At 46.2% G+C, this 26837-nt stretch overlaps 1 protein-coding gene across 1 annotated transcript in view; it reads left to right on the top strand.

Annotated features, from left to right (window-relative positions):
* CPS1 (carbamoyl-phosphate synthase 1) overlaps positions 1–26837 on the top strand; it is a 244199-nt gene that overhangs the window by 40511 nt on the left and 176851 nt on the right. Inside the window, 8 exon segments of the mRNA XM_060257389.1 lie at positions 1617–1673; positions 2314–2406; positions 9083–9172; positions 10291–10419; positions 17231–17297; positions 17300–17336; positions 21399–21540; position 22088. Coding sequence (XP_060113372.1) covers positions 1617–1673; positions 2314–2406; positions 9083–9172; positions 10291–10419; positions 17231–17297; positions 17300–17336; positions 21399–21540; position 22088 — 616 coding nt within the window.

Consider the following 26837-nt stretch of genomic DNA (forward strand, 5'->3'; position numbering starts at 1 on the left):
GGCCTGATCCAACATGGCTTCTCTTATGTTCTTATGTGACACAGAGTGTTGGACTGGATGGGCCGCTGGCCTGATCCAACAGGGCTTCTCTTATGTTCTTCTGTGACACAGAGTGTTGGACTGGATGGGCCATTGGCCTGTTCCAACATGGCTTCTCTTATGTTCTTCTGTGACACAGAGTGTTGGACTGGATGGGCCATTGGCCTGTTCCAACATGGCTTCTCTTATGTTCTTATGATCTCATGAGCTAAGCAGGGTCACCCCTGGTTAGTAGTTAGGTGGGAGATCACCAAGGAAGTCCAGGGTTGCTCCTCCCCTGCCACAAATTTTGTTAGTCTTCAAAGTGCTCCTGGACTCTGGCTCTTTTCAGCTGCTACAGACCCATGAAGGGCAAAGGAAGCACTGGCCTATGGGCCCCCATGCCTTTAGGGACCCTGGACCAGCTCCCCCCATTTTTCTGTCTGCTTGCAGCCCTCCCAGCCTGCACACACAGCCAGCAACTGAGCCGCTCTTTGCCCAACTTGCCTGGTGTGGCTGCTGCTGGTGTTGTCTCCAGGTTTGCCTCTCTCTCCTTCTTCCCCACAGTGACTTTCCCTCCCCCGTCCCCCCCCACAACAGACACCCTGTGAGGTAGATGAAGATATTGGATTTATATCCCGCCCTCCACTCCGAAGAGTCTCAGAGTGGCTCATAATCTCCTTTCCCTTCCTCCCCCACAACAGACACCCTGTGAGGTGGGTGGGGCTGAGAGGGCTCTCATAGCAGCTGCCCTTTCAAGGACAACCTCTGCCAGAGCTCTGGCTGACCCAAGACCATGTTAGCAGGTGCAAGTGGAGGAGTGGGGAATCAAACCTGGTTAGGGTTGCCAAGTCCAATTCAAGAAATATTTGGGCAGTTTGGGGGTGGAGCCGGGAGACTTTGGGGGTGGAGCCCAGATCAAGGCTGTGACAAGCATAATTGAACTCCAAAAGGAGTTCTGGCCATCACATTTAAAGGGACGGCACACCTTTTCAATTCCTTCCTTCCATAGCAAATAATGAAGGATAGGGGCACCTTCTTTCGGGGCTCATAGAATTGGACCCCCTGGTCCAATCTTTTTGAAACTTGGTGGGTAATGGGGAGAGGCACTAGATGCTATACTGAAAATTTGGTGCCTCTACCCCCAAAAACAGCCCCCCCCCAGAGCCCCAGATACCCGTGGATCAATTCTCCATGATTTTCTATGGGAATAAATCTCCATAGCGAATAACAGAGTTCCCAGAAGACATTTCCCTCCCCTCCCCCCCCGCTTTCTGATGACCCTGAAGTGGGGGGAGGGCCTCCAAACCGGGGGATCCCCTGCCCCCACTTGGGGCTTGGCAACCCTAAACCCGGTTCTCCCAGATAAGGATGCTGCGGGAAAGCTGGTGGGGATGCGTAGTGGCGCCCCCTGGGCCATACAGCAGCCTAGGCAGCTGCCTACACGGCCTTCTCCCACGCCCCGGCCTCGCTCTTGTTGAGATCAGTGTTGGTTCTGCTGACATCTGCAATGTCATCTTCCACAAAGGGAGCTAGTTCCCGCACCTTTCCAAGTCTAAATGTCTAACTGCCCATATGTTGTGTTTTCTCTCTTCCAGGTTCCGGCTCTTTCCGGTATTGATACCAGAATGCTGTCTAAGATAATTCGAGACAAGGTAGATGAAAACCACAAAAGCCGTTTTTATTCATTAGCAAAAACCAAAATCCATAATATACCGAAAAGGCATTTTTAGGGCTAATTATAATAGCTAGAACGCTAGAACAATTCTTCATGCTAGATGTCATCGCGTGGAGCCCCTCCCACCCCGCCCCCCCTTTGCAGCTGCTAGCATGGCCTTGGGTCAGCCATAGCTCTTGCAGGAGTTGTCCTTGAAAGGGCAGCTGCTGTGAGAGCCCTCTCAGCCCCACCCACCTCACAGGGTGTCTGTTGTGGGGAAAGGAGATAAAGGGGATTGTGAGCCACTCTCTCCTTGAAAGGGCAGCTTCTGTCAGAGGCCTCTCAGCCCCACCCACCTCACAGGGTGTCTGTTGTGGGGAAAGGAGATAAAGGGGATTGTGAGCCACTCTCTCCTTGAAAGGGCAGCTTCTGTCAGAGGCCTCTCAGTCCCACCCACCTCACAGGGTGTCTGTTGTGGGGGGAGAAGATAAAGGAGATTGTGAGCTGCTCTGAGTCTTTGATTCAGAGAGAAGGGCAGGGTATAAATCTGCAGTCTTCTTCTTCTTCCTGAGTGATTTGGCTCATTGGTACCTGTCTTTCTGGCAGGCATTCACCTCTTTAATCTTTCCTTCCATCAGGGAACTGTTCTGGGGAAGATTGAGTTTGAGGGCCAGCCGGTGGAATTCTTGGACCCAAACAAGAGGAACTTGGTTGCTGAAGTTTCAACCAAGGTAAAGGTTCTGTTTCCTTCTAGAAGCGCGAGGACAGGCCCCCTGCCTTGGAGGATGGGTCTGTAGAGCAAACTTGAAACGACAAGCGGGCTGATTATAGCTGTGGTCGCTCTTGGTTTGGGGCACCAAACGTTTTGTGAGCTGGCTGGAAAACAATTTGGAGGCAACCAGCCTCTCCGCTGCTCCCAAACGAATTACAGCAAATCTTGTTACGACAATTCTCAAAAAAGAAGTGTTTTAAGGCAGATGCTGGGTGGTGCCCACTGTGTGGTACAGAATGTTGAGCTGGATGGGCCATTGGCCTGATCCAATATGGCTTCTCTCATGTTCTTATGTCTGGAGCAGTCATGCTCTGTATTCTTGGTGCTTGGGGGGGGCACAGTGGGAGGGCTTCTAGTCTCCTGACCCCACCAATGGACCTCCTGATGGCCCCTGGGTTTTGGCCACTGTGAAGCACAGAGTGTTGGACTGGATGGGCTGTTGGCTTGATCCAACATGGCTTCTCTCATGTTCTTATGCCTGGAGCAGTGATGCTCTGTATTCTTGGTGCTTGGGAGGGGGCACAGTGGGAGGGCTTCTAGTATCTTGCCCCACCGATGGACCTCCTGATGACATCTGGGTTTTTTGGCCACTGTGTGACACAGAGTGTTGACTTCTCTTATGTTCTGATTCAACATGGCTTCTCTTATGTTCTTATGTCTAGGGCAGTGATGCTCTTATCTTCTTGGTGCTTGGGGGGGGGCACTGATGGATCTCCTGATGGCCTCTGGGTTTTGGCCACTGTGAACCACAGAGTGTTGGACTGGATGGGCCACTGGCCTGATCCAACATGGCTTCTCTTATGGTCTTATGTGACACAGAGTGTTGGACTGGATAGGCTGTTGGCTTCATCCAACGGCTTCTCTTGTGTTCTTAGACATAACGAAATTTGAAGCTGCCACTGAAAATGCAGCTTGGTGTCAAACTCGCAAATGAACAGAACTCTCTGAAGTGGCAAACAACTGAAGCATCTGTCAAGTAGGCGTCTTTGTATCTTTTACTGCCAAGAGGCATCTGTCAAGTAGGCGTCTTTGTATCTTTTACTGCCAAGAGCCCGCATTTTTCCAACTTAATTTCATCAAAACATAGTAATTTGAGTCGTTTATTCAGAACATTTTTATGCCGCCTCTTCAGAGTCCCTCTTGAAGCAGCTTACAATTACAAACCGCAGCGTCAAAACACAAGCCATTAAACCGCAAGCTTTAGATTACATAGAAAAAATGGTGTAACAATTTATTCAAGATAACTTTAATGGAAATGATCAGTCGAGTCCTAAGAATGCCCCATCAAGTAGACCTGATTTGGATAGCTGCCTAGCAGTCCAAGTTGTGAATTTTTAAAAACCTTGTGTGTGTGTGTGTGTTTTATTCTTTTCCTCCCTTGATTTCAATGTTCACTGCTGGTTCTTGGATAAAAGCCACCGTCTGCATAGAATCAAAAAAACACCAAACTGCTTTTTTGTGATCTTCAAGATCTAATGCTGAATTTCGGTTTCCACCGTTTTGCAGAATAAATAAGCCGCGAAGGCCAGGAGCTGTTGATCGCCTCTGCCATTACCGAGGAAGGATGGCTTTAAAGAAGCTGAAAATAGCATCCATAAAAAGAGATATAGAAAGATTAACAGAACTCCTGTGATCTCATTATCTTTATAACTTCGCTTTATAGGCTTATAAAGTAACATCACAAATAAAGCTGACAATTAACTAAGCTCTTCATTGGTGGTAATTATAGGACATGATAATCGATGTCCCAGCAAAGGGCTGTTTTCATGTAAATCAAGATGGGGGAATGTCGAGGCGTTTTCTTATCAATGGTAGGTTAGACAGGATTGATTTTCTTTTCTTTAATTCCCATGCAACAGTGAGAGGCTGCATTTGTTGAAGGCATATCTGCAGTCCAACTTTCCTCTACTTTGCCTGCTTTTGCAACTGGTTTCTGGAAAGATGGAGGGTCTTAGTGGGCCATATGCTGAACATGAGACAACAGTGTGATGCAGCAGCTAAAAAGGCAAATACAATCTTGGGCTGTATTAACGGGGAGGGGAGGGAGGAGTACCAGTCGTTTCCGACTGGGGTGACATTGCATCATGATGTTTTCACAGCAGGCTTTTTTACAGGGTGGCTTGCCATTGCCTTCCCCAGTCATCTACACTTTCCCCGCAGCAAGCTGGGAACTCATTTTATCGACCTCAGAAGGATGGAAAGCTGAGTCAACCTTGAACCGGCTACCTGAACCAGCTTCTGCTGGGATCGAAGCCAGGTCATGAGCAGAGAGTTCAGACTGCAGTACTGCAGCTTTACCACTCTGCGCCACGGGGCTCCTGTATTAACAGAAACAGGGCTTTTTTTTAAAGCAGGAACGCACAAGCGGTTCTGGCTGTCTTGGTGTCAGGGGGTGTGGCCTGATATGCAAATGAATTCCTGCTGGGCTTTTTCTGTAAAAACACAGTGGAAAACAATGGTGATGTCAGGGGTGTGTGGCCTAATATGTAAATAGGGTGTGGTCTAATATGCAAATGAGTTACTGCTGGGATTTTTCTACAAAGAAGTCCTGATCAGAAGTATAGCATCCAGATCATGTGATGTGATGGTATCGCTTTACTCTGCTCTGGTAAGATCTCACTTGGAGAACTGTGTTCAGTTTTGGGCACCACATTTTAAGAAGGATATAGACAAGCTGGAACGGGTCCAGAGTCCAGACTCAGAGGAGGGCGACAAAGATGGTGAGGGGTCTGGAGAATAAGTCCTATGACGAAAGGTTGAAGGAGCTGGAGGTGTTTAGCCTGGAGAGGAGGCGGATGAGAGGTGATATGATCACCATCTTCAAGTACTTGAAGAACTGTCATCTAGAGGATGGTGTGGAATTGTTTTCTGTGGCCCCAGAAGGTAGGACCAGAACCAATGGGTTGAAATTAAATCAAAAGAGTTTCCGGCTCAACATTAGGAAGAACTTCCTGACCGTCAGAGCGGTTCCTCAGTGGAACAGGCTTCCTCAGGAGGTGGTGGGCTCTCCTTCCATGGAGGTTTTTAAACAGAGGCTAGATGGCCATCTGACAGCAATGAGGATCCTGTGAATTTAGGGAGAGAGGTACCTTCAATTCTATGATTCTATGAAGGGCTTTGGCTCAGCAGTTGAGTATCTACTTGGCATGCAGAAGGTCCCAGGTTCCATCCCCAGCATCTCCACAGTTAATGTGTGGGGAGGGGATGTACCGTCAAGTCGCTGCTGACTTCTGGCAACCCTTTAGCGTTATGGACCTCTAGGTGGGGAGCTAGACTTGTTTTTAAGGCAAGAAACATTTCAGAGTTGACTGTCCCTGTGTCACAGCCCTGGTATTCCTTGGAGACTGCCCTTCCAAATAGTATGCAGGGCTGACCCTGAATAGATCTGACTTCTGCGATCTGACAGGATACAATCATAGAATCATAGAGTTGGAAGGCACCTCCAGGGTCATCTAGTCCAACCCCCTGCACAATGCAGGAAACCCACAAATACCTCCCCCTAAATTCACAGGATCTTCATCGCTGTCAGATGGCCATCTAGCCTCTGTTTAGAAACCTCCAAGGAAGGAGAGCCCACCACCTGCTGAGGAAGCCTCTTCCACTGAGGAACCGCTCTAACAGTCAGAATGGTCTTCCTAATGTTGAGCCGGAAACTCTTCTGATTTAATTTCAACCCATTGGTTCTGGTCCTACCTTCTGGGGCCACAGAAAACAATTCCACACCATCTTCTATTGGACAGCCCTTTGAGTACTTGAAAATGGTGATCCTATCACCTCTCAGCCGCCTCCTCTCCAGGCTAAACATCCCCAGCTCCTTCAACCTTTCCTCATAGAACTTGGTCTCCACATCCCTCACCATCTTCATCGCCCTCCTTTGGACCCGTTCCAGCTTATCTAGATCCATCTTAAAATGTGGTGCCCCAAACTGAATACAATACTTCAGGTGAGGTCTTACCAGAGCAGAGTAAAGCGATACTATCACGTGATCTGGACTAGCCAGGTCAGGCTAGCCAGGTCAGGGTTTTGGTACTCTAACTACTGTACCACACCACACTGTACTCCAGGTCTGCCAAGAAGTTGGTGGCATTGAGGAGGTTTGGTAGTATCCACTGAGTCCTCTCTGGTCTGAATGGATCCTTCCCTTTTAAGCCTGCATTTCTGTCACCCTTCCGATCAGATTTCCCTCAGAGAACCTTCTGTCTCTCTCCCGAATAGCGATCGTTCACCTGGGAAATGATTCAATGAGGAGATGAACATCTTATCATGAAGGCTTCCAGCTGTGAAATATCTGTGTGCCAAAAGGAGCTTGATGAAAAGGGGGGTTATTAAAAGAGTAAAAATAGCCTGCTCAGCAGCAGATCAGATGCAGATTTGGAGAGAGCCTGTGTTTTCTGTGGCAGCTGTCTCAGGTTTGGTGGGTTGGGCAAGGAAGAAGGATGGCATGTTGCTTGTTGATGGGAAGTATTCTTAAGAACATAAGAGAAGCCATGTTGGATCAGGCCAGTGGCCCCTCCAGTCCAACATTCTGTGTCATAAGAACATAAGAGAAGCCATATTGGATCAGGCCAATGGCCCATCCAGTCCAACATTCTGTTGTCACACAGTGGCCAAAAAACCCAGGTGCCATCAGGAGGTCCATCAGTGGGGCCAGGAGACTAGAAGCCCTCCCACTATTGCCCCCCAAGCACCAAGAATACAGAGCATCACTGCCCCAGATGTAAGAACCTAAGAGAAGCCATGTTGGATTAGGCCAGTGGCCTATCTAGTCCAATAGTCTGTCACACAGTGTCTCAAAACCAGGTGGCATCAGGAGGTCCATCAGTGGGGCCAGGACTCTAGAAGCCCTCCCTTGGTAGAAGGCACCAGAGGTAGAAGCCCTTCTTGGTAGGAGGCATCAGGCAAAGTGCATTGAAGCATCATTTTAAAATCTTAAAGTCCTGAAGACTAGTCAGTGACTGCTGAACCAGCAGAGTCCAAATTTCTAACAGGTTATTTTCTACCAAGTGAGCAGTTTTCCTTTGGAAAATTCCAACCATTGGAAAAAGATCCCTTCCTTCGCTAGAAAATTCCTCCTAGTGGAAGGGAACCACTGGATCCCACTGACCATAGAGCTTGGAGAAGGGAAGGGAATGTGGCTCAGTGGCAGAGCATCTGCTCTGCATGCAGAAGGTCCCAGAAGGTTCTAAAATGTTATTTCCTACCAAGTGAGCAGTTTTCCTTTGGAAAATTCGAACCATTGGAAGAAGATCCCTTCCTTCACTGCGAAGGAGCTTGTGAGTTCCTTTGAGACTCTAACATTGAGAGTAGAGGGTGGGGTAGAAATCCAGTATATTCTTCTTCTTCTACTACTACTATGATTAGCAATACTGTGCAGGATGTAGGGATATCTGTATATACTTAATGGTCCCTGTGGAGAAACGCCATCTTAGTCAATGTTGGTGCTTCTTTGGGAAGGAGCATGAAACTGCGAAGCAGGCTTCGGCCTAGCCTTCCCCTCACTCCCTCCCTCCCTTCCAGAGCCAAACCAACAACGCTAGGGGGAAAGTCTCCTAGAGCGGCAGGAAGTTCTTTTGTTCTTGGCATGTGTTAGGCAGGAAGAGAGGCAGTTTGCAGCTGGCGCTCTGGAAGAGAGGTTGCTTGCCTGTGAGCTCCTGCCTGTGGGGGAGGCCTGCTCAGGAAAATGAGGCCTCCAGGCAGTAAGACCAAGTAAGTCATCCAAAAAGGCAGGGCGTGTTTAGATCAGGGACAGTAAAATGCGTTTATAACACATTTTGTTTGTCAGGCTGTTTGCTGTACGGGTGCTGTGCTGTGCTAACTTTTTAAATGCAACTGTTTTTGTTTTGTTTTTCTTTCCCTTTCTTTTTCTCTTTTAAATAAATATTTTTTTGCTGTTTTAAATGCTGGCAGTCAATCTCTGTACCACATAGATCCCCAAACCGCTTTAGACCACGCTGCGTTATAAAGGGGGCCCTGAGGCAAGGAGGAAGGCATGCAGTTGGATAAGGTGCCAATCCTCCAGGGGTGCCCCAAAGAAGTGCTGAGGTCTCTGTGAAACCCAAGTGCAGGGTGGCAGAGGACCTTGAGGCCTAGCCTCATAGCTGGAGAGGGGGATTGGGAGTCCTGTTCCTCTCAATCGGAATCCCTAGACTGAGCAGGTGGTGGCAGCGAGCCCAAGGGGCAGGAGGAGAAATAGCTCCCTCCAGGAGTTGGCGACTCAATAGGGAGCTGACGGGACCGGGTCTGAAGGCAGGATCGGGCCGGTTCCGTCACAGGCCCATCTTTCAAAAATATGCCAAGCACGCCAAAAGTGGTTACATTTTGATAATTCACTGATGTTATGCTGCTTACTTCTTATCTAACTGGGAATCAATCAGTGTCCGCTCAGTTGTTTCTTTTTCTAAACTTTAAAAAAAAATTAGGGGGCATGATTCAGTGGTAGAGTACCTGCTTGGCAATCAAGAGGTCCTCGGTTCAATCCCCAGCATCTCCGGTCAAAAGGACCAGGCGGGAGGTGATGGGAATTATCTCCACCTGAGACCCTGCAGAGCGGCTCCCAGCCTGAGTAGACAAGACTGACCTTGAGGGGCCGAGAGAGTCTGAAGCATGTTCATGCGTACATTTGTTCCTTTCGACAGGAGGTCAAAGTGTATGGCAAAGGAAATCCAATAAAAGTGGTCGCTGTGGATTGTGGATTAAAGCACAACGCCATTCGATTGCTAGTAAAGGTAAATCCTTAAAAGCTTTCTCTTCTACGGAATTAACTCATGTGGCTTCTCCAAGTGCATTTTTCGGTGATGCTTTGGCTCTCTGCAGCTTGAGCAACCAGGACAAAAATGGAGCAGAGATGAGGGGGCGGGGAGTTTGGTTAAAAAAAAAAAATAGGGCAGGTGTGTCTCATTCTGTCTGATACCTTTTTCTAATCAGGAATGGAGAATTCTAAAGATGAGAGAATCTCTGGGTATGTGTGGAGTATGTTCATTCCCTTTACCTAGGTCAACCATGCAGAAAGTCAATAGGCATGAATCCAGAGATAAAGGAGATTGTAAACTGATCTGAGACTCTGATTCAGAGAGAAGGACGGGGTATAAATCTACAGTTGTCTTCTCCTTCTCCTCCTTCTTCTTGCTGGGCAGGGCTTTTTTGCAGCAAAAACTCCTTTGCATTTTAGGCCACACCCCTGTTATGTAGACAATCCTCAAAAAGCTTACAGGGTTCTTGGAGAACCAGTTTGGTGTAGTGCTGAAGTGTGAAGACTCTTATCTGGGAGAACCGGGTTTGATTCCCCACTCCTCCACTTGTACCTGCTGGCATGGCCTTGGGTCAGCCATAGCTCTATTATCTGGGAGAACCGGGTTTGATTCCCCACTGTTCCACTTGTACCTGCTGGAATGGCCTTGGGTCAGCCATAGCTCTCACAGAGGTTGTCCTTGAAAGGACAGCTGCTGTGAGAGCCCTTTTAGCCTCACCCACCTCACAGGGTGTCTGTTGTGGGGGAGGAAGGTAAAGGAGATTGTGAGCCACTCTGAGACTCTGAGATTCAGAGTGGAGGGTGGGATATAAATCCAATATCTTTTTCTTCTTCTTCTTCTTCTTCTTCTTCTTCTTACAGGGCCTACTATAAGCTCTTGGAGGAGTGGCTACATAAGGGGTGTGTGGCCTATTATGCAAAGGAGTTCCTGTTACAAAAAAGCCCTGTCCCTGGGCATTTGCAACCAAAGAAAGTACTTGAATTTGTCTCTACCCTTTGATGTCTCACACCATGTTCTTGAACACCACTGAATTAGATGGCATCAGTGTCACAAGTCCAGATTCCTGATCTTTGTTGTTGTTTTTTTCTTTCCAGAGAGGTGCTGAGGTGCATCTGGTTCCTTGGAATCATGATTTCACCAACATGGACTACGATGGACTTTTAATTTCTGGTGGCCCTGGGGACCCAACCCAAGCAAAAGAGCTCATTGAAAATGTTAGAAAGGTAGATAATGTGCCTTAGCTTCTCTCCTGATCAATGGCCGTTTTCGCACTAGCGTTTACTCCGGCGTAGCACCCCATTTACCTCCGGATCTTTTCCTGGTTTTCGCACCTGTTGCTCCGGCGCTGCGTCTTGCTCCGGTGCTGCAGGGGTTTCACGCCGGAGTATCTAGATCCACCTCCTTCCGGAGTTTTTGAAAACCTCCGGAGCCACACCGGATCCACTCCTTGGAGTTTGCTGTGGGAAATCCATCCACGCCGGATCGACTGCTTTGTGGGCGTCACCCTCTCCCTTTCCGTCCTCCCACCCCATCCACCCCCTTGGCCAATCATCAGCCGTTCGCGGCGCTTCCCAAAAGTGCCCGCACGGCCATTTTTTTAAAAAAACTTCATCTTTCTTGCGTAATAGCGATATTTCGAAATTAACAAATAGAAAAAAAAACCCTCCTGAAGCGGCGGGTATGTGAGGTTGCTTTTCCGCTGTTGCGTTATTTCGCAACTTCGAAATTGCATTATACATTATACATTGTTGGGGGGGGGGGAAATCTAGTGCCGGCGTGGGCCAAAGCGTTCATGTGTGTGTGTTTTAAAAAGGCAATGCCTCCCTCAGCTGTGCCACCAGCATTTCTGGACCTGCACAAAATCGCCATGTATAAAATGGGAAGTTGGAGTCCTGCATTCTCCTCCCTGGCTACATTCCGCTCAGTTAGAAAACAGACGCGAGCTTGCTCTTCACACGCGCCACAGAAGGGGAAGGAGAGAATGGGGCGGGGGGGGGGGGGAGCTCTGGCAGCAGGAGTCAGTCAGGTCCCCGTTGCAGCTGCAAGCGCCAGCCGGGGAGGGGGAAGAGCGCGGAGGAAATGCCAGCTTCGCCACCCGAGAGGGATCGAGGCTGGGAAGGGAAGAAGCTGCCACACACACACACACACACACACACGCAACTCTGGAATTTGTGTTGGGGAGGGGGAATGCTTCTGTTAATACATAAAGGGCTGTGGAGGATACTACAGCTGCAGCCACTCCATAAGCAGAAGCGGCACACGTGATGCTGTTTACGTTGTTACGTTGTTATGTTGTTACGTTGTTACGCAATTAGACTTGCGCTTAAAAAAAATGATTGACAGGGCATCGAACTCAAGTCGATGCTAGTGCAAAAACGATTTGAGCTGGGGCTTCATGGAAAGCGACTCCACTAAAGAGGCAATGTGCGAAAACGAGGAAAATGATCCGGACATAATTGCGCCGAGGAATAAGGGGAGCAAACGCTAAGTGCGAAAACGACCAATGTGTTGCATTCCTGCAAACCAGAAACTATGGTTCCCATCTTGCAAAGCAGTAACATAACTTGGAGACATGTGCATTCCTTAAATCTCTATTAACATAAGAACATAAGAGAAGCCATGTTGGATCAGGCCCGTGGCCAATCTAGTCTAACACTCTGTCACATAAGAGAAGTATTGTTGGATCAGGCCAATGGCCCATCCATTCCAACACTCTGTGTCACATAAGAACATAAGAGAAGCCATGTTGGATCATGCCAATGGCCCATCCAGTCCAACACTCTGTGTCACACAAAAGAACATAAGAGAAGCCCTGCTGGATCAGGCCAATGGCCCATCCAGTCCAACACTCTGTGTCACACAATGGCAGAAAAACCCAGGTGCCATCAGGAGGACCATCAGTGGGGCCAGGACACTAGAAGCCCTCCCACTGTGCACCCCCCCAAGCACCAGGAATACAGAGCATCACTTGTCCCAGACAGAGAGTCCCAGCGATAAGCTGTGGCTAATAGCCACTGATGGACCGCTGTTCCATATGCATTCTTAAACTGCTCTCTGCGCATCCTTTGCTAGTTTACATTAGAACTGAGTCTCTTTTGAATGACTTGAGCAAACATTTTGGGAGTGTAGCTGGAAAAACTGGAGAAACTGGTAAATAGGGTTGCCAAGTCCAATTCAAGAAATATCTGGGGACTAGGCTTCCGGTTTGGATTTCATGGAGAATTGACGAGCTTTCCAGTGGGGGAGCTCACCAGACCCTCTATTCTGGACAGAGAAGGTGTTTTAATACCTGCTGTCTACATCATCTAGACAAGATGATGGCCAAGATATGCTTAAAGTTCTGAGGAGAGGTACTTTGGCTAACGAGAAATCCCAGGGGGGTGTTTCTTTTTGGCTTTGAAGAGTCTCCGGAGAAGAACCGCTTCCAACGTCTATAGAGGGTATCTGGGGTCATTAAATCGACATAAATTCAACGTGTGCCAAGCTTCTTAAGGGATAATTAATCGTGGATGAGAAACAGACCAGTGTGTTTGATGTCGGGTCTTCAAAGGTAAAGAGATTTTTATCTGTTGCTCCGGGACTAAATTGGGAAATATTTGGAAGGCAAATGAAGGTCTGGACACATAAACAACTTGTAATAATAAAGAAGAAAGAGGAGGGGGAAATCTTGGACTGAATTAAACAGATATAAGGCTAAAAAAGGCAAAAGCTGATATTGTTTGGAATTTTTATGGTCACTCCCCCTGAGAGTGGAAGAACTGCAGATCAACAAGTCATTACAGGAAATGACGTCTGGGAACATCGTGAGACTTCACAACCATAGATAATGAGACTTTGTGGCAAGTGTGGGTGGAAGAGGCCATCAAGGGAAGGGAAGACTACAGGTTTTTTTAAGCCCCCCTAGGACTAAAACATAGAGAAACATCAAGCACCATTTTGGGAAATTATAACTTTTTAAAAATTAATATCTGGACCCAGGGGCATAGGAGGATGGCGATTTTGGGCTTTCTGAAAGGGCATGCCCTAATCTATAAGACTAGACCATTTAAAAAAAACTTGGTGACTTCAGTTGTAAAGCCTATATTTATAATGGGAAGGCAGTAATTTCAGCCCAGAAACCATTACAGACAAGACCCAAGACACTAGAAGAGGGCAAAAAGGCTGATAAAAAAGAACAGATGGATGCCATGGAAGCTAGATTGTCTAAACTAGATTAAAGATTCTATAAGTGATTGTAAGAAGGAATTAAAAAAAAGATATAGAAGTTCTCAGTAAAGAGTTTAAATCAGTATCAAAAAAATCCAAGAGGTGGAAGAGAAAGTGAAAGACCATGATGAAAGAATTAATACAGTGGATTCCACTATTAAAAAATTGCAGGACCAAGCAGTACTGCAGTACTGCAAATCAATGGAAAATCAGATACGTTTGAGAGGTGTGCTTGAAAAGGATGGTGATTTAAGGAAATACATAATAAGGATTATTGCTGAATATGTTGGAGATGATCCTGAGGAGACTAATTACTTTTATGACTATATTTACAGGGTCAATTCAGAATATGCAAGGAAAAATAAACTATCAAGAGATGTGGTAGTGAGATGTGTAACAAGAGACTTGGTGGGAAGAATTCTAAGTAAACAGTATGAAGGCAAGCTGATTGTGGAAGGCAGTGATAGAATTATGAAAGAATTACCAAGGAAAGTCTTAAGTGACAGAAGATTATATAAAAAACTGACTGAGCAATTGAGAGAGAGTCAAATGAGATATAGATGGATTCTCCCAGAAGGATTGGTTCTTGAATACAAGGGGAAGAGGATTACCATTACAAGTACTCAGGAGATGGAGAAGTTTTTGGTGGAGAATAAAGAATTTAGAGGTTCAGATTAAAATAGAAAACCATGATGGATTACAAATTATTATCTTGGAATGTAAATGGATTTAATTCACCACAAAAGAGAAAGGCAACTTTTCATTGGATTGGGAAGCAAAAATGTAACATAATTTGTCTACAAGAAGTACATATTAAACAATTGGATTACAAATATTTGTGGAATAAGCAATTTGGTATGGAATCTTTTTCATTGGCTAAGGAGAAAAAAAGAGGCGTGGTTTTTATGTAAAACAGGAATTGGAACCAAAATTGATTTTTAAGGACGATGATGGTAGATATATTGTAGTGCAAGTGATGATGAACCACAAGAAGACTTTGCTATTGGGACTGTATGCTCCTAATGGAGCAAAAGATTCTTTTTTTAAGGACATTATGCAGCAACTTGATCAAGAGACATATGAGCAAATCATGTTAATGGGAGACTTTAATGGTACAGTTAAAAATATTTTGGACAGATCTGGGAAGAAGAATAATGAAGGTAAACTACTGAAGTCTTTTTTTGAATTAGCCAAGCAAGAAAATCTTGTAGACATTTGGAGGGAGAAAAATCCCACAGTTAGAGACTATACCTTCTTCTCAGCTCGACATAACTCTTTCTCAAGGATTGATATGTTATGGAGTACAAAAAATTTGGGACTTACAACAAAAAAAATTAGAGATTCTTACGAAAATAAGAGCAGATCATAATCCAATAATGTGGTCTGCGAAACCTACCAAAAAGACTTTAAGATGGTGAATAAATGAAGATTTACTGCAGAAAGATGGGGTAGTAGAATCTCTGCAAAAAGAGACTAAAGCCTTTTTCCAAGTAAATGAAAATGAGGACGTTCAATAACATTATAAGAATAGATGGGAAGATACCTAATACTTGGAAGGAAGCAGTAATCTCGTTGATACCAAAAGAAGACAGAGATGTGACTAATGTAAAAAATTATAGACCAATTTCATTGCTAAATAATGACTACAAAATATATGCTAGAATTTTAGCAGAACGCCTGAAGCAGCATTTGAATAGTTTTGTTAAAGAGGAACAAGCAGGGTTTCTCCCCAGAAGGCAATTAAGAGAAAACATCAGAACTGTAATACTTACAAAAATGGAATAAGTTGAATTTGTCTGTCCTGGGTAGAATATCGGCAATAAAAATGAATGTATTACCAAGAATAATGTTCTTGTTTCAAACTATACCAATAGTGAAAGAAGATAAACAATTTCATAAGTGGCAGAGGAAACTTTCGGAATTTATATGGGCTGGCAAGAAACCAAGAATTAAGATGAAGATCCTGACAGACGCTAAAGAAAGGGGAGGCTTCCAAGTACCGGATTTAAGACTATATCATGATGCAGTTCGTTTGGTATGGATTAAGGATTGGATAGTGTTATTAAACAGAAAATTATTAACATTAGAAGGCCATGGAAAGGTTTTTGGTTGGCATGCATATTTGTGCTATTTTCCAAAGCAAGATAGAACATTACTTTGGTACATGCTTTCAACTGCACGGACATTGTATGCGCAGTTGTGGAAGCAAAATAAAATTCCAGAAAAATGGGACTGGGTTATGAAAACTTTGCACTGGAGTGAAATGGACAAATTAACAAGAACACTAAAGGAACTTGATTTGGAAAAAATTAATAATGAATGGCGAAAGTTTCAGAACTATGTGGAAGAACATTGGAGAGTGAAAGAACACTTGGTGATATTTGATAATGGATAACTTGTTTATCAGCTATTTTTAATTTACTGAGACAAGAATGATAGTTAAAATGAGAGTATGAAAAAATATTTTGTTCTTTCTTAAAAGATTATAATAAGATAGATAATATGACTTAATTTAGTAATATATTGGATCATTAATCGCATGAGGTAATAACCATCAAGAAGTATAAGTTCCTTTTTTTTAAACAGTTTTTTTTAAATGTTAAATTACCTTTATTGCTTTTATATTGTAAGTAACACTGGGGAAGTCTTGAAAGGGAGGAGGGGATGTGGAAATGTGATGCAACATATTGACATATTTGAGAGAAGAAAATGAAATAGTGATATAATATGTTGTAGAATAATAAAAATTGTTTTTACACCAAAGAAATATCTGGGGACTTTAGGGGTGGAGCCAGGAGACTTTGGGGGTGGAGCCAGGAGACATTGGGGGCGGAGCCAGGAGCAAGGGTGTGACAAGCATCATTGAACTCCAAAGGGAGTTCTGGCCATCACATTTAAAGGGACAGCACACCTTTTTAAATGTCTTCCTTCCATAGGAAATAATGAAGGATAGGGGCACCTTCTTTTGGGGCTCATAGAATTGGACTCCCTGGTCCAATCTTTTTGAGACTTGGGGGGTATTTTGGGGAGAGACGCTGGATGCTACACTGAAATGTTAGTGCCTCTACCTCAAAAACAGCCACCCCCAGAGGCCCAGATACCTGTAGATCAATTCTCCATTATTTTCTATAGGAATAAGTATCCATAGGGAATAATAGAGTTCCCAGCAGACATTTCCATCTCCTCCCCCTGCTTTCTGATGATCCTGAAGCAGGGGGAGGGCGTCCAGACCGGGGGATCCCCTGCCGCCACCTGGGGATTGGCAACCCTAGCAGGAGATCACAGGAGCAAAGCTCTGGAATTTCTAAATTTGATTGTGTGCTTTCATTCTTAGCCCACCCCCTAAATACTTTCTTTTGGACTCCATTGTTCAACCCCCCTGTGAGAATTTTGCTGAAAGTTCTCCCAGAAGTTGCCATTTGAAGGACAACTCTGACAGAGCTATGGCTGACCCAAGGCCATTCCAGCAGCTGCAAGTGGAGGAGTGGGGAATCAAACCCGGTTCTCCCTGATATGAGTCCGCACACTTCACCACTACACCCAGCAGGGGGTAGGACTAGATGACCCTGGAGGTCCCTTCCAACTATGATTCTAGGATTCCTAATCACTGTCACTCTTTGCAAGAAATATCTGTGCTATGAGACATTTCTCCCTGTCCCTTAATTTTTAAAGCAAAGGAGCCGGTGATATGGTTTGGGAAATAATTCGGTCTTCTAAAACACCAAATATATGCAGGAAAACATCTACTGTTATTTTTGCATTCTGTTATTTATCTTTATAGAGTCCCAGTTTAGTCCCTGTTGATTGCAGGTGCTTTCTTCTGTCCAGGTTCTGGAGAGTGACCGTCAAGAGCCTCTCTTTGGAATCAGTCTGGGAAATCTCATCATGGGACTGGCTGCGGGGCTTCTTCATACAAAATGCCCATGGCCAACAGGTACAGAGACGCTGCAGTCGCACACATCTCTGTGCATGTAAGAACTCACCTGGAGAACTGTGTTCAGTTTTGGGCACCACATTTTAAGAAGGATCTAGACAAGCTGGAACGGGTCCAGAGGAGGGCAATGAAGATGGTGAGGGGTCTGGAGACCAAGTCCTATGAGGAAAGGTTGAAGGAGCTGGGCATGTTTAGCTTGGAGAGGAGGCTGCTGAGAGGTGATAGGATCACCATCGTCAAGTACTTGAAGGGCTTTCCTATAGAGGATGGTGTGGAATTGTTTTCTGTGGCCCCAGAAGATAGGACCAGAACCAATGAGTTGAAATTAAATCAAAAGAGTTTCCGACTCAACATTAGAAAGAACTTTCTGACTGTTAGAGCGATTCCTCAGTGGAACAGGCTTCCTCGGGAAGTGGTGGGCTCTCCTTCCTTGGAGGTTTTTAAACAGAGGCTAGATGGCCATCTGATAGCGATGAAGATCCTATGAATTTAGGGGGAGGTATTTGTGAGTGTCCTGCATTGTGCAGGGGGTTGGACTAGATGACCCTGGAGGACCCTTCCAACTCTATGATTCTATTATTCTAGAACCATTACATACTCAAACCGTGCTTCTGGATTGTACTTGCCACACTCTGGTCATGATAGAGTGCATAAATCAAGCAGGTTGGAGTTTGCAGAAGAGAGCTGTGTAGCCCCTTTCCTTCTTCCTTCACTGCCCATGTTTGGCCCACACTCTTCCTTCCTTTGTCCAGTTCTTTGGATGCTTGTGAGGTACAGGACTAGTTCGGTGCAGGGATTGGCACCTCTGGTTTGAGAAGAGGACAATGGAGCTGGTTCCATAAGAACATCAGAAAAGCCCTGGTGGATCAGACCAGTGAGTTTCCATCTAGTCCAGCCTCCTGTCTCACACAGAGGCCAGCCAGTTCCTCCGGATGGCTTTTTTAGCCGAGTAGTAGGGTTGCACTGTACAAAATGGTTTTACAAAGCTACCTGGATGGGGCTCAGTGTTGGAGCCTCTGCTTGACCCGCAGAAGGTCCCAGGTTCAATCTCTGGCAGCAGTTGGACTGGATGGGCCATTGGCCTGATCCAACATGGCTTCTCTTATGTTCTTATCTCCAGTTAAAAGGACCAAGCAGTGAGTGATGAGAAAGACCTTTCAGCTTGAGACCCTGGAGAGCAGCTGCCTGCCTGAGTAGGCAATACCAACCTTGATGGACCAAAAGTCTGATTCAATACAAGGCAGCTTCTTGTGAAGATAAATTATTAGGGATTGTGGCTTATACTGCTGTGCATGCCTCGCTGTCAGCAGGATCTTGCTATGTTATGTTTGCGTCATTTAATGTGCCGTGTTCATTATTGTACTTTGCATCAGTGCTTTTAAAAAAAATTGGGGGTGGGCTCCAGACTTCTACAATCCCGATCCCAGTGCATTGTTCACTGAATGTCCCATTATGTTGATCGTACTAACTCAGTCTGTCTCGATCCAGGCGGGCAGCCTTGTTGGTTAGAAGCAACAGAACACAGTGGGGAGTCCGGTAGCACTTTGAAGACCAACCAAGTTTTGTTCAGAATGTCAGCTTTTGTGTGCTAGAAGCACACTTCATCAGACAATAGGATAGAACAGGACTTTATTTTTTTGTAGCAGGAACACCTTTGCATATTAGGCCACGCACCCCCTGATGTAGCCACTCCTCCAAGAGCCTACAGTAGATCCTGTTCTAAGAGCCCTGTAAGCTCTTGGAGGATTGGCTACATCAGGGGGTGCGTGGCCTAATATGCAAAGGAGCTCCTGCTACAAAAAACCCCCTGGGATGGAATTGGGCCTGAGGAGATAACTTTTTCTCCGCATTTAACTTTCCCCTTCTCTGTAGTATTCCATCCTATAGCCTGATGGAAGTGTGCTTCCAGCACATGAAAGCTGACATTCTGAATAAAACTTTGTTGGTCTTCAGGGTGCTACCAGACTCCATCTTTGTTCAGTCTGATCCCTGTGGGAAAGTTAAAATATAAATAATGTAAAGCAGGGGTGGCAAATGGTAGCTCTCCAGATGTTTTTTGCCTACAACTTCCATCAGCCCCAGCCAGCATGGGCTGGGGCTGATGGGAGTTGTAGGCAAAAAACATCTGGAGAGCTACTGTTGGCCACCCCTGATGTAAAGAAATAAAATCCATTTTGAACAGGCGTGCTTAAAGCCTGACAAGAATATGTATTTTAGTGTGCTAAAAGTACATCAGGCAAAAGCTCATTGCATCACTAAATCCAACCACAACATGGAGGTACCCTGAAGGCAGATATTTCAAAGATTGTTTCCCTGCCCTCTTTACATGAAGCCAAAAGGAAGGAAGGAAATATATATGTCTGCAGGAAAGGAGGCATTCCTTATTAACTTTCGTTCTTGCTGAGATGATTGTGGAGGCATTTGAACATACAAAGCTCTCTTATACTGATTCAGACCACTGGTCATTCAAAGTCAGTAATGTCTACTCAGACTGGCAGTATTGTCTAGTCATATGAACATATGAAGCTGCCTTATACTCAATCAGACCGTCGATCCATCAAAGTCAGTATTGTCTACTCAGACTGGCAGTGGCTCTCCAAGGTCTCAAGCTGAGGTTTTTCACACCTATTTGCCTGGACCCTTTTTAGTTGGAGATGCCGGGGATTGAACCTGGGACATTCTGCTTCCCAAGCAGATGCTCTACCACTGAGCCACCATCCCCTGTCTCCCGAGTCAGACTGCAGGGTCTCAGGCAGAGGTCTGCCACATCACATGGTCCTTTTAACTGGAGATGCTAGAGGACTGAACCGGGGACCTTCTGCATCCAAGCAGAGGCTCTGCTTCTGAGCTACAACTCTGCCCAAACCAGTTGAGTGTAGTGGTGAAGTGCGCAGACTCTTGTCGGGGAGAACCGGGTTTGATTCCCTACTCCTCCACTTGCAGCTGCTGGAATGGCCTTGAGTCAGCCATAACTCTGGCAGAGGTTGTCCTTGAAAGGGCAGCTGTTGCAAGAGCCCTCTCCAGCCCCACTCACCTCACAGGGTGTTTGTTGTGGGGGAGGAAGATAAAGGAGATTGTGAACCCTTTGCTGAGAGAGCCAGTTTGGTGTAGTGGTGAAGTATGCGGACTCGTATCGGGGAGAACCGGGTTTGATTCCCCTCTCCTCCATTTGCAGCTGCTGGAATGGCCTTGGGTCAGCCATAGCTCTGGCAGAGTTGTCCTTCAAAGGGCAGCTTCTGGGAGAACTTTCAGCAAAATTCTCACAGGGGGTTTGAACAATGGAGTCCAAAAGAAAATATTTAGGGGGTGGGCTAAGAAAGAAAGCGCACAATAAAATTTAGAAGTTCCAGAGCTCTGCTCCTGTGACCTCCTGCTAAGTTTGCCAATCCCCAGGTGGGGGCAGGGGATCCCCCAGTCTGGAGGCCCCCCCCCTGATTTAGGATCATCAGAAAGCAAGGGGGAGGGGAGGGAAATGTCTGCTGGAAACTCTATGGGAACCCTATGGAGACTTATTCCCAAAGGAAATAATGGAGAATTGATATGCGGGTATCTGTGGCTCGGTGGTGTTTGTGTTTTTTGAGGTAGAGGCACTAAAGTTTCAGTATAGCATCCAGTGCATCTCCCCAAAATACTCCCCAAGTTTCAAAAAGATTGGACCAGGGGGTCCAATTCTATGAGCCCCAAAAGAAGGTGCCCCTATCCTCCATTATTTCCTAGAGAAGGAAGGCATTGAAAAGGTGATGGCCTTTAAATGTGATGGCCAAAACTCCCTTTGGAGTTCAATGATGCTTTTCACACCCTTGCTCCTGGCTCCACACCCAGTGTGTCCTGGCTCCACCCCCAAAGTCCCCAGTCATTTCTTGAATTGGACTTAGCAAGCCTATCTCCTGCTCAAAATGAGGCCTGCCTGTCAATAATGCACATTGCCGTATGTTACAGTTCTGCATGTGCCAGCCGATGATTTAATTGTGGTCTTTTCTCTTGCCCTCCGTGCCCCCTCCCTCCTCCTCCCCAACCCACCCCGCTTCTCTGTGTGCTCAATCTGCTCATCTCTCTGTTTAGAGGACAGAACCAACCGGTTGTGAACATGAGAAATGGACAGGCCTTCATTACGGCTCAGAATCACGGCTATGCGATTGACAGCAGCTCCCTCCCTCCTGGCTGGAAGCCTCTCTTTGTGAATGCCAATGATCAAACAAATGAGGTGAGGCTCTCTCTCTCTCTCTCTCTGTCCGGGTACCCGTGAAAGATGTGATGAGACAGGGAAAGATGAACTGTATGCTGAGCCGTTCCTCCGCAGAGCTTGCTCCTTACCTAGAATGCCCTCTTCTTGAATCCTTCAGCCGCCACCAGCTATTTTTCATTGGTTAATTCCTGAATGGTATTGAGATTTCGCAGGGCCTGTAAGACAGAACTCTTCCACCAGGCTGTTCATTGATCCAGCGGTAGGCTTGCCAATCCCCAGGTCCCAGCGGGGGTTCTTCCACATTCCCAAGCTCCTTCCCACCCCCAGTCAGCTGGCTGAAGGGGGGAAGCCCCGTCCCCAGAGGACCATGTGCCTTTGGAGGCTCTAGTCTCCAATTTAAAGACTTCCTCTTGGGATGGTGTGTCTGTGTTACTTTGAAGAAGTTGACAGCTACTCGTGAGTACAGATGCCAATTCCTCGCTTCAGAGTCGCCAGAAACAAGGTGGGGGAGGGAAACGTCTGCTGAGCACTTCATTATTTCCTAGGTGGAGATCGATTCTCATAGGGTATAATGAGTAATTGATCTGGAGTTTTTTGGGGAGCTGTTTTTTGAGGTAGAGGCACTGAATTTTCACTGTAGTATCTAGTGCCTCTCCCCAAAATACCCCCCAAGTTTCAAAATGATTGGACCAGGGGGTACAATTCTATGAGCCCCAAAAGAAGGTGCCCCTATCCTTTATTATTTCCTATGGAAGGAAGACATTTAAAAAGGTGTGCTGTCCCTTTAAATGTGATGGCAAGAACTCCCTTGGAGTTCAATTATGCTTGTCACACCCTTGTTCCTGACTCCGCCCCAATGTCTTCTGGCTCCACCCCCAAAGTCCCCAGATATTTCTTGAATTGGACTTGGCAACCCTATCCAGCGGGCCTGTAAGACAGAACTCTTCCACCAGGCTGTTCATTGACCTCTTTGATACTTCCTGGTACCCCGCATTATCTTACCATTAAGGTGATTGTGTGGTGTCAGTCCCAGGGATGGAATTCTAGCAGGAGCTCCTTTGCATATTAGGCCACACACCCCTAAATGTAGCCAGTCCTCCAAGAGCTTACAAGGTGCTTTTTTGTAAGCTCTCAGAGGATTGGTTCATGGGCCAGGAAACCCTATTGAAAGTCCCTTTAAATGGGGTTTGCAGAAAGCCCCCCAAACAGCTGACTGACAGTGATCAGCCTGCCTCTCTTTAAACTTTGGCTTTCTGCTCTATCCGTGAACCGCCGTAAAGTGCTGTAAACGTTTGTGGGAGTTCGTGACAGAATTTTGTGTCACAAACTTCACTTGGCGAACCGTGAACAGGTCAAAATTGTGATGAATTTTGCTTTGTGTTTCAGTCCGTGCCCATCCCTGGTGACTAGGGAAATCCCCCAATCTACAGTTTGTGTCAGTTTTCAGATAGAATGGAGGAGGTTGTAAAAACAAGGGGAGGGCCTGTTCCTGACAGCACCGAGGTTGTAGTAAGACATGCTAGGACAAACAGAAGTGGGTTTTCTCTTGGGATTTTTTTTAAATCCACCATTTATTCAACTCAGTCATAAGAACATAAGAGAAGACATGTTGGATCAGGCCAGTGGCCCATCCAGTCCAACACTCTGTGTTACACAGTGGACAAAATAAAAAAACCCAAGTGCCATCAGGAGGTTCACAAGTGGGGCTTGAAGCCTTCCACTTTACCCTCCCCCCAAAGCAACAAGAATACAGAGCATCACTGCCCCAGACAGTTCTGATAATATGCTGTGACTAATAGCCACTGATGGACCTCTGCTCCAGATGTTGATCCAATCCCCTCTTGAAGATGGCTATGCTTGTAGCCGCCACCACCTCCTGTGACAGTGAATTCCACATGTTAATCACCCTTTGGGTGAAGGACTTCCTTTTTTCCGTTCTAACCCGACTGCTCAGCAATTTCATTGAGCGCCCGCGAGTTCTTGTCTTGTGAGAAAGGGAGAAAAGTACTTCTTTCTCTACTTTCTCCATCTCATGCATTATCTTGTAAACCTCTATCATGTCACCCCGTAGTCGACGTTTCTCCAAGCTAAAGAGCCCCAAGCGTTTTGACCTTTCTTCTTCATAGGGAAAGTGTTCCAAACCTTGAATCATTCCTGTTGCCCTTTTCTGCACTTTTTACGATACTATAATATCTTTTTTGAGGTGTGGTGACCAGAATTGTACACAGTATTCCAAAGGAGACTGCACCACATGCGGCTCTTTCACACATATTGTGTGGCTCTCAAAGCCCTCCCTCCCCTCCCCATCAGCCAGCTTGGAGAAGGCATTTCTCTCTCTAAATCACTTTTCTGAGCCAAGCCAGCAGGAGGCTTGAGAATGCATTTAAAATGGAAGTTGCTTTCTTTCCACCTCTCACTCCCCACCTTCCTTCCTTCCTTCCTCCCTCCCTCCCTCCCTCCCTCCCTCCCTCCCTCCCTCCCTCCCTCCCTTCCTTCCTTCCTTCCTTCCTTCCTTCCTTCCTTCCTTCCTTCCTTCCTTCCTTCCTTCCTTCCTTCCTTCCTTCCTTCCTCCCTCCCTCCCTCCCTCCCTCCCTCCCTCCCTCCCTCCCTTCCTTCCTTCCTTCCTTCCTTCCTTCCTTCCTTCCTTCCTTCCTTCCTTCCTTCCTTCCTTCCTTCCTCCCTTCCTTCCTTCCTCCCTTCCTTCCTTCCTCCCTTCCGTCATGTCTTGCAGTTCTCAAATATCCAGCCTTTGTCCTACGTGGTTCTTATGTTAAGCATGTTTGGCCACCCCTGGTCTTCAGGGTGCTACTAGAGTCAAACCTTGTTCTGCTGCTTCATTCCGTCCTGCCTCCCCAGCTGAATCTGCCAGTCTCTTGTGGATATCTTAGTTGCTCTTGGCTTACTTTTCAGAGAACGCAAAACCCTCCACAGTCCCTCTTCTAGGGAAAGCTGGCTCCTGTTCTTCTAATTTGGAGCAGTGAGCATTTTTGAAGTTGTTCGTGTATTACTCGATATTTTTTGCTCTTACTCAGCAACCGATGGCGTTTAAGAGAACTAATTTTGGTGCAGTTACTAATCTACACCCTGTTATCTCTTCCGTAGAGTTCTAACGACTTTTGTCCGATAATTGCTGATAATTATACACCCACCATCTGATTGACAGCTCCCAAACTCACCATCAGCCACTCCATATGGTCTTTTATTCTCCCAAGAATGCACCACCATGGAAAAAAAACGCCCCCCCCAAAACGATTGAATCAACATTTTCCTTGATTGCTCCATTTATACTCTCAGTAGGGGCTGTTTTAGACACGTCAATCCAGCAAATTTCAGATTAAATTTGGAGTTCATTTTGATGTTCCTCTGGCCTCTGAGGCCGTTTTCACACAGGGTATTTGTCCCCTCATCGATGCTGCTGGGAAGCTTTTTGTTTGCCTGCTTCCCCACCCAAAAATGGTGCATTTGTGCATCACTTGGAGTTTCCTGGCTTTCCCTGAATGTTTCCTAAACCTGCTTTGCTCTGAAAGTTTGGGAAAGACTGCAGCAGAGCGTGGAGGGCTGTTGTGTGAGTGTGGAAGTTCAGGTCTTCCTGGGCCCACTCCCGCGGCAGCCATTTTCCCCACAGTGGCCATTTCCTGCTCCTGCCTCTGGGTAGGCTTCCCAACCCCCCCGCCCTGGCAGGGGACCCCTGAATTTGCAGCCTCCTCCCCCACTCTCAAAAAATCCGGAAGCGGGGGCAGGGGGGGAGAGAGATAACATACGTGTAGGCATCATGTTGTTGTAGAGCTTCTGATCCGTTTGTAAAATGTGTGCCCCTTTAAGTCTGCGCAGGAAACAGGAAGGGCTTCATTGGAAAGGGTCAGTAAGTTTCCATAGAGAACGGCCCCTCCCTTTCTTTTGCTTTCATTTTCACAGCAAGCAAAGTTCCGCAGGAAGAAGATCTAGTAAGTATTTGTGTGTGTGAGAGAGGGAGGGGCCAGGGGATTCCCTGGTTTGGAGGCCCTGGTTTGGAAATGTCTACTGGGCACTCTATTATTCCCTATGGAGAACGATTCCCATAGGGAATAATAGGGAATTGATCCGTGGGTATTGGGGGCTCTGGGGGGGGGCTATTATTTGAGGTAGAGGCACCAGATTTTTGTATAGCATCTAGTGCCTCTCCCCAAAATACCCCCCAAGTTTCAAAATGATTGGACCAGGGAGTCCAATTCTATGAGCCCCAAAAGATGATGCCCCTATCCTTAATTATTTCCTATGGAAGAAAGGCATTTAAAAAGGTGTGCTGTCCCTTTAAATGTGATGGCCAGAACTCCCTTGGAGTTCAATTATGCTTGTCACATCCTTGTTCCTGGCTCCACCCCCAATGTCTCTTGGCTCCACCTCGAAAGTCCCCAGATTTTTCTTTAATTGGACTTGGCAACTTTACCTCTGGGAGACTTTCACCAATTCCTCGCTAACAGTCATTCCACCCCCAGGCTTCTGCTTTCCTCAGATCAAGCAATCAATTCCCCGCCAGTTGCTGTGCGGACACATTGTGACTTGCAGCGCCCTCTAATTTCCCTTGCAGCTTCGTGCTCAATTTTTTTTTTTTTTTTTTTTGAGATTCGGAAGCTCTGAGGGAGATTGGAAGGAGCTGCAAGTCAAAATGTGGCTGCACAGCAACTGGTGGGGAATTGATTGCTTGATCCGAGGAAAGCAGAAGTCTGGGGGCAGAGCAACTGCAAGGGAGGAATCGGTCCTTTTGTTTTTAAAATTAGCAGCTGTCATTATAACGTTGTAATAATATGCGCAACAGATTCTCTGAATCCCTAGCTCATCCTCCCTCCCTCCCTCCCTCCCTCCCTCCCTCTCTCTCTCTCTCTCTCTCTCTCTCTCTCTTCTTTCTTTCTTTCTTTCTTTCTTTCTTTCTTTCTTTCTTTCTTTCTTTCTTTCTTTCTTTCTTTCTTTCTTTCTTTCTTTCTTTCCCTTCAGCTCCTTTTGTTGTGCAGATATAAGGGGAAAGGCATATTTCTGCAATGGAGGGGATTAAGAGTTTTTCGGGGTTTTTTTTTAAAGAAAGACGAGAATGAAGATAATCTGTTGCACATCCTGTATATTGTTGTAATGAAGTTCCATTGCTGATTATTCGCAGTGCAGAGAATATTTGGCTCAATGGCCCGTTTGTTGGACTTGCCATTTTCTGTGAAGTGCTTGAAATTGAGAGTTTCAGATCTTGCTCAAAAGGCAATGAACAACTCTGTGATGCTCAGGGCAGGGGGGAGTATCTCATACCCCGAGTAGCTAAAACACTGTCCGTATTGGGATATTTGGTTAAC

Source organism: Heteronotia binoei, chromosome 16, assembly GCF_032191835.1.
Source record: "Heteronotia binoei isolate CCM8104 ecotype False Entrance Well chromosome 16, APGP_CSIRO_Hbin_v1, whole genome shotgun sequence".
NCBI lineage: Eukaryota > Metazoa > Chordata > Lepidosauria > Squamata > Gekkonidae > Heteronotia > Heteronotia binoei.